The 14479-nt window shown below is 40.8% G+C and overlaps 1 protein-coding gene across 4 annotated transcripts; it reads left to right on the top strand.

The window, feature by feature from the left end:
* Positions 1 to 4332: 4332 nt before the first annotated feature.
* On the top strand, positions 4333 to 14288 carry miox (myo-inositol oxygenase). Of its 4 annotated transcripts, XM_061774239.1 has the most exons (10): positions 4344 to 4464; positions 4548 to 4622; positions 7039 to 7119; positions 7489 to 7651; positions 8790 to 8857; positions 9345 to 9454; positions 9660 to 9727; positions 12360 to 12409; positions 12496 to 12608; positions 13726 to 14288. In XM_061774239.1, exons 1-10 carry the CDS (start codon positions 4447 to 4449, stop codon positions 13832 to 13834), a joined length of 855 nt encoding a protein of 284 aa, XP_061630223.1. In that variant the 5' UTR covers positions 4344 to 4446; the 3' UTR covers positions 13835 to 14288. The 4 variants fall into 4 exon arrangements, with proteins under 4 accessions (XP_061630222.1, XP_061630223.1, XP_061630219.1 ...); XM_061774235.1 differs by lacking the exon at positions 7039 to 7119 and having other exon boundaries at positions 4348 to 4464; XM_061774236.1 differs by lacking the exon at positions 4344 to 4464 and having other exon boundaries at positions 4559 to 4622; positions 6962 to 7119.
* Positions 14289 to 14479: the final 191 nt, after the last annotated feature.

Raw genomic sequence — 14479 nt, 5'->3', positions numbered from 1 at the left:
ACTCCTGACAAGGTTGCTTGGCCCACTAGTTTGAAAGCGGGTGAGGGCTCAAATCAACGACCAGCCCCTCCCTTCCCGCATTAAAAATGTAATCCTGCGAAATAATCCTAATTTTTAATAAATGTACCTGTAATCTGATTACATGTTTTTTTCTTGTAACTACTGGTTTAGAGTTACAATTGTTTTGTATCCTGAATACTTAACGCTGGTACATGTATTCCATTACTCTCCAAACCTGGTTATACAGTACAAATACACCACAGATTGTTAATACAGTCTATCTGTCATCACAGCTGCCCCATCCGTTCCAAGACCATACAGTGCATCTGTTGGCAGCTCTTTCTCCTGGATGACATCCTTTACAGGAGCAACTATTCTATCAGCTTTCATCATCCACAGACGACATGTCGAGAAACTATGAGGCCGGGATTACACATAGGACTAAGATGCAGCGATCGCTTAGAGAGTGCAGGGTTAGGGTAGCCCTAACCCGTTTTAATGTACACACCGATGACCTCTAAATAAGATGACAAAACAATCAGCTACAAAAGTACTCTAGCGGTTCGGAAGGAGGACCAGGCTCTCCGAGGAGAGGGATCTGTCATCTCATAAAAAAATAACAATAAGGGAAAACAAAATCTAAGCATAGTTTAGCAAACAGAAAATCGTTCCTGAGGGAGGAAAAATCAAAATCACTCCAAAGGAGGAAAACCAAAGGCTATGTTAGCCAAGGCAAATATTAAGGAACAAATTAAGCTATGTAAATTACAAACTAAAAGTCACTCGTTTCAAAGTTCGATGGTATACTTGCAATAAGGGCTGTGACAAGGATCATGGGCTGAAGACAGGCTCGGGTGAATCGCCCAAACGGACAAAGACACTCTGGCACCAGACAAGAGAGTCACAGACTATTTAAGCACACGAGGATAATGGGGCACAGGTGGAGACAATCAGGAATCAGGGCCGACACGCGAGGAAGGGCAAGTTAGCAGTTAGCCTTTCAAAATACAACAGGAAAGGACCAGAAAAAAAAAAACCAGACTGGATAAACCTCACCATGGTGTGACAGAAACTGGTTAAACACTTGTTCTTCCTTGTCTAGGTATCTGAAATAAAGTGAGGCTTAATGGCATATGGTTCCAAGATATTAGCATGTTAATTTTGTTTAATCACCTTTAACAACTTACAAATCGTAACTGATATGTATGTCAAGCTGGCGGTTTACAGAGAAATCCGTGGGTTCATCTATTTCCAGCCTAATTGCTTTGGAAGACTTGATATCCTCCAGGGTAGGCTCCTCAATTACCCTTGCCAGGATTTCTCTCAGCTTGTCTACTATTATTTGGGATGAGTAGTTTGTTTTCTGGCCAATCTTTGGCTAGATTAACAATTTTAACACGTACATTATAGAATAGATTTGTTACAGCATTAGCCAGCATTCAAATCAGGGTTACCTTCAATTTGGTGAAATAATGACATCTCAAAAGCTCGGCCAAACTGTTCTGGGTAGTTGAGGCAGCTAATCCCTCCTGATCACGAGACGCGGTGCTTCAAGCGCTGGATGATCCCCCTATCGCATGTGCAGGTCGAGATTTGAATAACAACAAAGTCACATGACCTCCCGGTGCCAACCCTTAGCATATAAAAGCGCATGGCACCGGAAGGCTACTACCTTTTATTGTTCTCAAGCTTTGGTCGAGTGTGCTTGTGGCTTGTTGCATTTGCTGCCTCAGTTTTGGAACAGAAAGGGGCCATCCCCAAACTGTTCCCACACAAGGTAGGAGCATGGAATTGTCCAAAAGCTCTTGATATGCTGAATCCTTGGGAGTTTCTTTCACTGGAACTAAGGAACCAATATTTTGGACAATTCCATGCTCCCACCCAGTTCTTCCATGTCTAACATGGCTGTGCACCAGAGCACAAAGCAAGGTCCATAAAGACATGGATGAGAGAGTTTGGTGTAGATGAACTTGAGTGGCTTGCACAAAGTCCTGACCTTAACCCGATAGAACACCTTTGAGATGAATTGGAGCCAGACCTTCTCGTCCAAGATCAGTGTGTAACCTCACAAATGCACTTCTGGAAGGTCAGAAATTCCCGTAAACACAATCCTGAACCTTGTGGGAAGCCTTCCCCGAAAAGTTGAAGCTGTTATAGCTGCAAAGGGTGGACCGATGTCATTGAACCCTATGGATTACAAATGGGATGTGACTTGCGTTCATATGTGAGTCAAGGCAGGTGAGCAAATACTTTTGGCAATATAGTGTATATGAATTTAAGTGACATCCCATTCATATTCCATAGGGTTTAATATGACATCGGTCCACATTCTGCAGTTATAGTAGCTTAAACTCTTCTGGGAAGTTTTTCCACAAGGTTTAGGAGTGTGTTGATAGGAATTTATGACCATTTTTCCAGAAGCACGTTTGTGAGGTAACACACTTATGTTGGACGAGAAGACATTGATCTCAGTCCCCGTTCTAATTCATCCAAAAGTGTTCAAACATTGACTTTCCAACACAGGGAAATAACACTCTGGACAATGTTTTTACCCCCGTGAGAGGGACCTACAAGGCCCTTCCCCTCCCCCACCTCGGCGCCTCATGCCATCTCACTGTTATGCTAATGCCAGTTTAGAGACCACTGGTTAAAGTCTCCCAACCCGTTAGGAAACAGGTACGAGTGTGGCCAGAAGGGTCCCTTGAGGCACTTCAATACTGTTTCGCCACCACAGACTGTACCATGTTCAAACAGGCTGCCACCTACAACTCCATCACAGACCTTCAGCAGTACACAGACACTGTTACTGCCGATATCAGCAAGTCCATGGATGATGTCACCACCACTGAGTCCATCACTGTCCGTGCTATTCAGAAGCCAAGGCTGTCGGGGGAGGTCTACAGACTACTGAAGGTAGTAGGTAGGAGGGCCAATCTGTCCGGTGGCATCAGGGAGGCCAAGAGGGAGTACTCAAGGAGATCGCCCACCACTTCAGTGACAGCAGTGACACAAGGAGTCTGTGGCGTGGTATTCAGACCCTTATGGACTATAAACCCTCACCACAGACCTGCGACAGCTACACCTCCCTGCTAAATGACTTCTTTGCTCACTTTGAGGCACACTACAGCACCTGCCGCTGGACTTTCTGACAGGGAGACCGCACACAGTACGGGTCTGCAGCAACACATCCAGCACCATTACTCTGGACACGGGGGCCCCCTCAAGGTTGTGTGTTGCATAGCGGCGGATGCCACCCATCTATCACACAGCCTCTTCAGTCTGCTGCCATCAGGGAGGAGACTGCGGAGTCTGTAGGCCAGGACTAGCCGACTCAAAGACAGTTTTATTCATCAGGCTGTCAGGAATCTGAACTCTCTGCCTGCTCTGCCCCCTCTACCTCTTCTGTCTTCTGCCCACCTGAACTCTGATGCCCTACAAACATGCACATGCACACACACTCATACATCAATACACACAGACACACACACACACACACACACACACACACCAGACTCAGGGTTAGCAGCATCGGGGTTTTGTCATCTAATTTATATGTCTTATTTTCCTTGGCTCTCTGACCTTGACTATGTTTCACACGTCACCTGATCTTTGATATTTGCACATTCATTTAATACTTTTTATACTGTAGATACCATAGTTTTATTTAGCTTTTTATATTAATGTTATTATTTATACTGTCTTTTGTAGCACCGCGGGCCCTTGAGTACCGTAATTTCAATCCATACAGTGTTACGCATATTGAAGAATTGACAATAAAAGCACCTTGAACCTCGAACGTATAGGGTTGAGGTCAAGATCGTGCAGAACGGTCAAGTTCATCCACATCAAACTCTCTCATCCATGTCGTTATGAACCTTGATTTGAGTAGTGATGCACAGATAGTTTACTGCTTTGAGGTTTTCAGTAAACTTTTCAAAAATTGTTGAATTTGTCCTGTAAATCATAACCTTTGTTATTTGATGACAGTTCCCAAAGTGCCCAATGAAATCTCAGCGTTGGTCTCCACTCTTCAGTCAGTACTTCTGTCCAAACATGTTGTATTCACACACACGGCCAAATGACGATTGATCTGTTCTCAGTCTGCTATTGAGCGAATACCCTTATCTGATTTGGATTCACCTGCGTCACAAGTATTGTAACAGAGGCACAGTAAAAGATGGGTTTGCTGGTTTTATATTTTAAAAAAGTGATGTTTTCAGCGACATACAGTTGTGGGGGTGGGGGGAACAAAGAAGCACACTCAGCACTCAGCAAGTGAAAACAAGTTACTGGAAAACTTTCACATGGCCAGGATTACATAAACACACAAAGGTCAAGGTTGAACACAGACACCCCGTTAGGTTTGCTGACGTCTGGTTAAAGAGTGACGACACAGGTGGAGGCAACATATAAACGGGTGACAACAACAACTCGTCATCTACAAGCATGAAGGTCATCAATTTGGTAAGTGGGCTTCTTCAGTAAAACAAATCTACCGTATGCTATGCAAATCTAAATGTTATTGCGGTTTTGATTTTTAACTGCAGGGTCCAGACCCATCGCTGGTGTATCAACCAAATATGGCACCTAAAACCACAAAGGAAGACTACAGAAACTTTGAGGCAAGTTAAACAAATTTGACATTGCAAACACAGTGTTGTCAATGTTTTACATACATGTACAAAGGGTACAATTGAACAGATTTAACGATAGTACAACCCCAATTCCAATGAAGTTGGGACGTTGTGTTAAAGATAAATAAAAACAGAATACAATGATTTGCAAATCATGTTCAACCTATATTTAATTCAATACACTACAAAGACAAGAAATTTAATGTTCAAAATGATATACTTGATTGTTTTTAGCAAATAATCATTAACTTAGAATTTTATGGCTGCAACACGTTCCAAAAAAGCTGGGACAGGGTCATGTTTACCACAGTGTTACATCCCCTTTTCTTTTAACAACATTCAATAAACGTTTGGGTACTGAGGACACTAATTGTTGAAGCTTTGTAGGTGGAATTCTTTCCCATTCTTGCTTGATGTACAGCTTCAGCAGTCCGGGTCTCCGTTGTCGTATTTTACGCTTCATAATGCGCCACACATTTTCAATGGGAGACAGGTCTGGACTCCAGGCAGGCCAGTCTAGTACCCGCACTCTTTTACTACGAAGCCACACTTTTGTAACACGTGCAGAATGTGGTTTGGCATTGTCTTGCTGAAATAAGCAGGGGTGTCCATGAAAAAGACGTTGCTTGGATGGCAGCATATGTTTCTCCAAAACCTGTATGTACCTTTCAGCATTAATGGTGCCTTCACAGATGTGTAAGTTACCCATGCCGTTGGCACTAACACAGCCCCATACCATCACAGATGCTGGCTTTTGAACTTTGCGTCCATAACAGTCCGGATGGTTCTTTTTGGCCCGGAGGACACGACGTCCACAATTTCCAAAAACAATTTGAAATGTGGACTTGTCGGACCACAGAACACTTTTCCACTTGGCATCAGTCCATCTTAGATGAGCTCGGGCCCAGAGAAGCCAGTGGAGTTTCTGGGTGTTGTTGATAAATGGCTTTTACTTTGCATAGTAGAGTTTCAAGTTGCACTTACGGATGTAGCGCCGAACTGTATTTACTGACATTGGTTTTCTGAAGTGTTCCTGAGCCCACGTGGTGATATCCTTTCCACATTGATGTCGGTTTTTGATGCAGTGCTGCCTGAGGGATCAAAGGTCATGGGCATTCAATGTTGGTTTTCGGCCTTGCCGCTTACATGCAATGATTACTCCAGATTCTCTGAACCTTTTGATGATATTATGGACCGTAGATGATGAAATCCCTAAATTCCTTGCAATTGTACGTTGAGGAACATTGTCCTTAAACTGTTCGACTATTTTCTCACACACTTGTTCACAAAGAGGGGACCCTCGCCCCATCTTTGTTTGTGAATGACTGAGCAATTCAGGGAAGCTCCTTTTATACCCAATCGTGGCACCCACCTGTTCCCAATTAGCCTGTTCACCTGTGGGATGTTCCAAACAGGTGTTTGATGAGCATTCCTCAACTTTCTCAGTCTCTTTTACCACCTGTCCCAGCGTTTTTGCAACGTGTTGCAGCCATAAAATTCTAAGTTAATGATTATTTGCTAAAAACAAAAAGTGTATCAGTTTGAACATTAAATATCTTGTTTTTGTAGTGTATTCAATTAAATATAGGTTGAACATGAATTGGGGTTGCACATTAGAATTGTACAGGTGTATTTTCAGTAGTGAAAACCTATATTATAGAGACTCATTAAACACATAGGTTGGAAGCAGCCTTCTGAAAAGTATTTTCCTAATTTCGACATTCAACAAATCATTTTAATTTGTTTCCTATGCACTGTTATATTTAAATTTCTTGAAATGGTTTTGCATTTATGTTAGCTCTAATCATCAAAGTATATCATGAAATAGTTTTCTCTCTGTGTAGTGAATCTAAAGAATGATGCGTTTAATTTATTTGAATTGTGTACTAAAAGTTTTCCACCATATACTAATTTATTAAAATGTAACAATTTTGCTTATGTGGATAGTGTGTATATGGACATTATTACTTTAACCGTTGTGTGTGAATGTTTAGGGCAAAATTGAGCATCTGTTTTTCTGCATGCTGCATTGCTACTCAATGGACATTTCATTATGTATACCTGCACAGACCCAATACAAGAGCTGCTGCTAAAGTTCTGCCAAAAAAAAAAAACTAAGCTACAACACATCAATGCTCATGATATTTCTATGAATTAAAATCTGTGGCTGTAAAATTGTACTGCATCATATTGAGAAGTGTTATTTTGAGCTGAATAAGGTGATGAAAATACAAGAAAGTGTATGATGCAGTGCTATTCTACACCACTGCAACCACAATAATACAAATATGGATGACGATTAAAACCAGTATCATTATCATCATTAGATTTTGCAGGTGTACCTAATGTGGATGGAGTAATTGCCCTGACTTTATAGCAACCTAGTTGCGTTCGCACATTTTAGACGGGGAGTGTCGCCGAGCATGTGTACGACACATACAAACTGATGCACACCAACCAGACTGTGGACTTTGTCAAGCAAAAGGTGAGAAGATGAGACTGCACACATTGACACACATTCTCTGAATTCACATGATGTTTTTGTGAACTTTGGGGGGGAGAGGGTAAAGGAGTCGATCGACCGAGTACCGATTGTGTCACCAAGCCATGACGTCCGGTCGGACATTTGGATCGTTTGGTTAACCTACATCTTTAGTACAGTGTAATCTTAGGTACTGTATTGAGAAATAGATCAAACTGATGCTATTGTAAAACCTGTATAAAATTGTTTCCTATTAAAAACAATTTCTACATATCATGTCATATCGACATTCAGACAGCATCACAAGCAGAGTTATGAAGACCAGAACAAAAATAAACAGAAGGTACTGATACTTTTGGGCCTTCCACGTAGCACTTGGAATGGAGCGGCTGCAGCCACGCCGAGATGCCCATGATGGACGCCGTCATGTCTCTGGACCAGCTGGTGGACGAGTCTGATCCAGACGTGGACTTCCCTAACTCCTTCCATGCCTTCCAGACGGCTGAGGGCATTCGCAAAGAGCACCCAGACAATGGTACGCGGTCACAAAGAGCTTCAAGTTCCCTCTATAAAAGTGGGAATGGTATAAAGGTAGTACAGCTTACTTTGGGCGAGAGGCAGGACACGCCCTGGACTGGCCGCCAGTCAATCGCAGGGCACAAGCCTTCCCACACACTCATTTTCACACCTAAGGACAAGTCATCTTCAATTAACCTAACATAGATGTCTTTGGAATGTGGGAGGAAGCCGGAGTACCTGGAGAAAAACAAGGCAAACAACAGGCAAAACATGCAAACTCCACACAGAGATTCGAACTCAGATCTCCTGATTTCAGGCAGATGTGCTAAGCACAACATCGCGGCCCTGCCACTCCACTTTCATGAGACATCAATTACAGTATATAATGCGGTGCTAACATTGTTTAATATTTCCAAAATGCATTTTTACTCGTCAAGGCCTCACTCCTAATAATAGCTTGGGACAAACTTTTGTGCTTAAGGGTCACATTTGATTTAGAAAAGAAACAAGTAGGCCAGGTCATTTGGAGGTGAGGTTTAAAGGGGGCTGGGGGGACGGGAGCACAATGCACATGTAATATAATTTATAACATAGTTTATTGTAATAACATAATCCATGCTGATTTCTTTGATTCGAATAAATTTAACCTGAATTATCCAATCTTTTAATACAATAAATGCATGTTTTTAGTATTCTTTAGAATAAATCAATGAAACAGTTATTAAATTAAATAAAAGTCAAATATGTTTTAATTAACCAATTTTAGAAAACCTGATAATACAAACAAATATTACAGAACAAATGCGAATCTAAATGCTTGGTGGGCTGGATTAACAAATGCAGCTGGAACTGCGCTTTTGCCACTCCTCACACCTGCAATAGGTAGATAGATGGCTGAAGGCTGCATGTAAGTCCGCAGCAGAGTAAATAAATGCCACAGGGGCAAGATTTGTGGAAATATGTCCAGTTCATATTAGTCAACTGAACTCCCAAGTTTGTACCTTGTGCAGGGCCAAAAAGGCCTAGGTACAATGCTGTAAAAGTGCCAAATGGTATAAAGCCAAGCTTCTAAAGGTACCACCGTAGTGACAAGATGCTAGATGTACCCCCTAAATGGAAAATGGATCCCTTACGTCTTGAATGTCCTTTCTCAGACTGGTTCCAGCTAGTGGGTCTGATACACGATGTTGGGAAGGTCATGGCGCTGTGGGATGAACCTCAGGTAAGACGTAATTTAAGTTCTCATTAACCCTTACACATTGTTGAGGTGAAATACCCTTGTAATTTTTACCCCTGAAATGTATTTATTTATAAAAGTGACCCAAAATACATAATGAAAATATTTAAAATATTATGCATTATATTTACACCTTTGTACAGGTGCTTAAAAAGTTTGTGTGCAGTTTTTTTTAGATTTACCTTTGTGTGTTAAATCAAGGAAAATGGTGGGTATCTTCAAACTGTGAAACTGCATATGCCATAAATGTGTGTACTTTCTCAATGGAACAGTGGTAACCTTTCAAAAGAGTGCTAAAAACTCTAAAGTGTCCTACGAATTGTCTGCATCCATTCATTAACATAGACAATTATGAGGATATTCTCAAAAGTGACTTGGACCTTACGATGTGTGCAAGGAAAACGAACAGTATGTCAATGTTCATATAGAATCCTTACTCCCATTGGCCATGGTCTTCCCTATTTATCCACAGTGGGCCGTGGTGGGTGACACATTCCCTGTGGGCTGCACGTTTCAAAACTCCATCGTGTTCCGAGACAGCACCTTCCAGGAGAACCCAGACGACACAAATCCCAGCTACAAGTAGATATTTTCCCCTTAAAATTGACATCTAAACACAATATTTGTTGTCAAGGTTTGATGGGCTGATTTCTTCTTAAAAGAAAACCGATGGCACAAAGTACCGCAGTACTTTACAGCAAAGTTTTGCACGTAAAAATCGGGTTATATTTACGAGACTTACCAATTTCTGAGATAGTTTTCCATTTAGTTTTATTGTTTTCTTCAGCTCTAAATATGGCATCTACAAACCAAATATCGGGCTTGACAGTGTCCTCATGTCCTGGGGTCATGATGGTGAGTCCATTTATTTAAATTGTTTTACATAATCTCAGAGAGATTTACAAAGATATTAAGGCCTAATACAACAGTTTTTATTATTGTGTTTGTAGAATTGTACCGCGACATACCGAGAGCTGTTTCTTATACAGTGGTACCTTGAGATACGAGTTGAATCTGTTCCGTGACACGCTTGTATCTAAAATCATCTTTCCCCATTGAAATGAATGGAAATGCCATTATTCCATTCCAGTCTCCCCCTGGGAGAAAAAAAACAAGTTTGTCTTTTAAAAAGGAAAACTAACACGATAATATTGTACGATGGCGGCACGGTGGGTGACTGGTTAGCACATCTGCCTTACAGTTCTGAGAACTGCATGATCTCTCCGTGCCTGCGTGGGTTTTCTCCAGTGACTCCGGTTTCCTCCTACAGCCCACAAAAAACATGAATAGTAGGTTAATTGAAGACATCAAATTCCCCATAGGTGTGAATGTGAGTGTATTGTAATAAGTATTCGCTCACCTGCCTTGACTCAGACATTAATTTAAGTGACATCTCATTCTTAATCCATAGGGTTTAATATGACATCAGTCCACCCTCTGCAGTTATAACAGCCTAAACTCATCTGGGAAGGTTTTCCACAAGGTTTGGGAGTGTGTTTATGGGAATTTATGACCATTTCTCCAGAAGCGCATTTGTGAGGTTACACACTGATCTTGGGCGAGAAGGCCTGGCTTTCAGTCTCCGTTGTCATTCATCTGAACGTGTTCTATAGGGTTGAGGTCAGGAATGTACAGAACAGTCAAGTGCATCCACATCAAACTCTCTCATCTCTGTCTTTATGAACCTTTATTTGTGCACTTATGCACCCTCATGTTGGTACAGGAAGTGGCCATCTCCAAACTGTTCCCAGAAAGTTGGAAATGTCCAAAATATTAGCCCCTGAGCTACGGTGAAAGGAACTCTGAATGCTTCAGCATATCAAGAGATTTTGGACATTCAAACAGTTTGGGGATTACCCCTTCCTGTTTCAACATGTCTGTGCACCAGTGCACAAAGCAAGGTCCATAAAGACACTGATGAGAGAATTTGGTATGGATGAACTTGACTGGCCTGCACAGAGTCCTGACCTCAACCCAGTAGCACACTTTTGGGTTGATTTCAAGTGGACAGTGAGCCAGGCCTTCTCATCCAACATGCTCCTGGAAGAATGGGCAAAAATTCTCATAAACTCACTCCTAAAACTTGTTTGAAAGCCTTCCCACAAGAGGTGAAGCTGTTATCGCTGCAAAGGGTAGACCAACAACATATTAAACCATATGGATTTAGAATGGGATATCCCTTAAAATCATACGTGAGTCAAGGCAGGTGAGTGAATACCTTTGGCAATATCGTGCATGTCAGTTCGGTCAGGCTTCCATTAAATGTCTGTTGATCTAAGCTGTATTTTACTTGTTTTTTTTTTAATGCTTTATATAGGATACATTGGTGAAACGTATGTTGGCATTTATGTATGGATCTTCTTCTTCTTCTCCTTTGGCTTATCCCGTTAAGGGTCGCCACAGCGTGTCATTCTTTTCCATGGAAGCCTATCTCCTGAATCCTCCTCTCTACCACCAACTGCCCTCATGTCTTCCCTCACGACATCCATCAACCTTCTCTTTGGTCTTCCTCTAGCTCTCTTGCCTGGCAGCTCCATCCTCATCATCCTTCTCCCAATATACTCACTCTCTCCCCTCTGGACGTGTCCAAACCATTGAAATCTGCTCTCTGTCTAACTTAAGGAATAATAAACAAATAAATATGTCATGGGGGGAAAAATAGAATGTAAAGAATTGAACAGTTTGTGCATCATGATTTAATGCTGCAATTCAATTGAGTGTGCTGCTGCTCCTGGCGAAATGTGTTTCTACTGTAAACAACTCTGTAAAATGCTGTAATGTTGCTTAAAGTCTCTTTTTTGATTAATTGTTGTTGTTGGCTCGTATTCCAACTTTTCGCTTGCAAGTCAAAGCAAAAACTTGTCCGAATGACGGCTCATATCGAAAAACTCGGGTCACTCGTATCTCAGGGTATAATTGTATTTAAGTTACCTTGGTTTACTTCATGAGGGGGAAAATATTAGAAACTGACAGTGTATCGCCGACCACTTCACAATGGAATAATTATTATAAATAAATGATTAATAATTATATTAAATTGTTCGATTTAAAATGTATTTAATGCATAATCAAAATTACATATTTGAATTAATATATTTTTTAATATTTAAAATTATAATCATACTATTCTACTATTGCAATTCATAGTAATATCTGTATTTTTAATCCAAGGCCATAATTCCACTTTAAATGCCTGGAACTAACGGGTTTCAATGAGGTCTCTAAAAGTTCTTGGAAGTACTAACCCCAAAGAGGGTCTTCTTTAGGCCCCATAAATAACCCCAAAACTGAATTTAAAAAGTAGTCACCACTGTGCAAACAGGAAACGGTCTTCGATACAAGTTTTATGGTATCTTTTAATTAGTCGGAGTATATCATATTAGTAATAATATTGTGAAGTATTTCGTCTACATTTAACTGGATTTGACTGATGTCATTATAGTTGCTATTGCATGTGTACTTAATGTCTTGGTGTTGTGTCCCTAAGAATACCTTTACCGCGTTCTCCAGTTCAACAAGTGCTGCATTCCCAAGGAGGCAAGTAACCTCTGCCATTGACTCATCTTCCCCCACGGTCACATCCAGACTCTAAGCCGCGCTATGTTTGCGTGGGGTCCTTACAGGGCCTCAACATGATCCGCTACCATTCCTTCTACCCCTGGCACTCCCAAGGCGACTACATGTACCTGTGTGACGACACAGACCTGCAAATGTTGCTTTGGGTGAAGGAGTTTAAGTGAGTGGCGTACAATTATAAAACTTGTTTGCAGTCCCCTGGTGCTATGTATACACATACGTTTAAGGTCAAAATTATAAGCCCCCTTCATTTTAAATTTAAAAAAAATTAAATTAAAATCCATTATTTTCTCCAATGACATGACTATAAGAAAGTGTTTACAGTTAATTTGCGGTCAAAAACAAAGAAAACAGCTGCAAAAAAGCTTTTTTTATACTGTATACCACTAACATTTGATCTTCAAAACTGACAGATGGGCTAGGTCATTTGTAGATGAGGTTAAAAAGTTAAAATGTGTATCTAAAATATTACCTTAATATTAATAGTTTAAATTATCCATTATTCCTATTTTTAGTGTTCTTTCGGTAACGCTCTAAAATGCCCCCAAAGCCCTGGCTAACTGGAAAGTAATAATGTCACAGAAGTATGTTAAAGTGACACATCAACTGTGTTAACATCCTACCATGTTGGGGAGGAGCTAAGTTTAGCCTAGGGTTTTAGTGTAAATTGTCTTGTTTTTGCTCTGTTGAGCAACTATTAAAAAGCAAATAAACTCATCTGTAAGAGATTTATTTTTAAGGGTATTGCTGAGTATAAAATGAATGAAAATATATTGTAACAGTTTGTGGTATAATTACAGTTTAAACTTACTATGGGCAATTATTTGAAAATTTTAAGGGCAAAGGCAATTGCTTGTGTTTTTTTCGCTATTTGCTGCAGGGCTCAATTATACATACATCCCTTTTCCCTTAAAATGAGCCTCTACTATCTACTATCTTCTTTCTGAGGCCCAGATTGACATTGCTACAGTATTTGGCATGATGATATCACTTCTTACCAAGATTGTGGAGCAACTCTAAATAACTGTAGTGCCTTTCGCTCAAGTGGTCAGGTGACACGAACCCTTCTTCTTCTGTAATAGATTGACCAGGTGTAGTTTCAAAGTAAGTTGAATCAAAACGGGGCCATATCATTCATTGCTTGATAATTTACTATACAAAATGTTACTAATATTGTAAACATTGGGATTTATTTTTGCAAAATGTTCAATAGTTCCTACAGGGCCTAATAATTTTGACCTTAACTGTAACTGTGTTTGTGTGTCTGCTCCCCGCAGCAAATTCGATCTCTACACAAAAGTGGCCGAGCTGCCCAACGTGGAGAAGCTGCGTCCGTACTACCAGTCGCTGATCGACAAGTACTGTCCCGGGATACTGAAGTGGTGAAACAGCACAGCGAGTTATAAATTCACCACCAAATAGGGAATTACAGTAATCCCTCGTTTATCGCAGGGGTTAGGTTCCAGACCACCACCGCAATAGGTGAAATCAGGTGTAGCAGCATGCATTCACTGACATACAGTCCCCTCCAGATGTATTGGAACGGCAAGGTCAATTCCTTTGTTTTTGTTGTGTACTGAAGACATTTGGATTTCAGATCAAAAGATGAATATGAGACAAAAGTTGAGAATTCCAGCTTTTATTTCATGGCATTTACATTTAGATGTGCTAAACAACTCAGGACAGAGCACCTTTTGCTTGAAGCCACCCACATTGCAAGTTAGCAAAAGGATTGGAACAGACATTATTAAATTAACTTAAAGCGAATAATTAATATTTTGTGGCATCACGCTTACTTGCAATAAATGCATGAAGTCTGCGACCCATAGGTTTCACCAGACTGTTGCATTCTTCATTTGAAATGCTTTTCCAGGTCTTTACGCCAGCCTTTTGCAGTTCGCGCTTGTTTCTGAGGGTTTCTCCCTTCAATCTCCTCCTCCGGAGGTAAAATGTATGCTCTATTGGGTTAAGGTCGATGAAGTCCTTTGTTGTGTTGGCAGTGTGTTTTGGGTCATTGTCTTGTTGCATGAT

The sequence above is a fragment of the Phyllopteryx taeniolatus genome, chromosome 5, assembly GCF_024500385.1.
Source record: "Phyllopteryx taeniolatus isolate TA_2022b chromosome 5, UOR_Ptae_1.2, whole genome shotgun sequence".
NCBI lineage: Eukaryota > Metazoa > Chordata > Actinopteri > Syngnathiformes > Syngnathidae > Phyllopteryx > Phyllopteryx taeniolatus.
This window is presented reverse-complemented; position numbering and strand designations above follow the sequence as displayed.

Bases quoted from the DNA above. Each gene is read 5' to 3' on its own strand.
- miox (XM_061774239.1), top strand. The intron at 9,455-9,659 runs GTAGATATTTTC...TGTTTTCTTCAG, and splicing joins GACACAAATCCCAGCTACAA to CTCTAAATATGGCATCTACA. The intron at 12,609-13,725 runs GTGAGTGGCGTA...TGCTCCCCGCAG, and splicing joins CTTTGGGTGAAGGAGTTTAA to CAAATTCGATCTCTACACAA.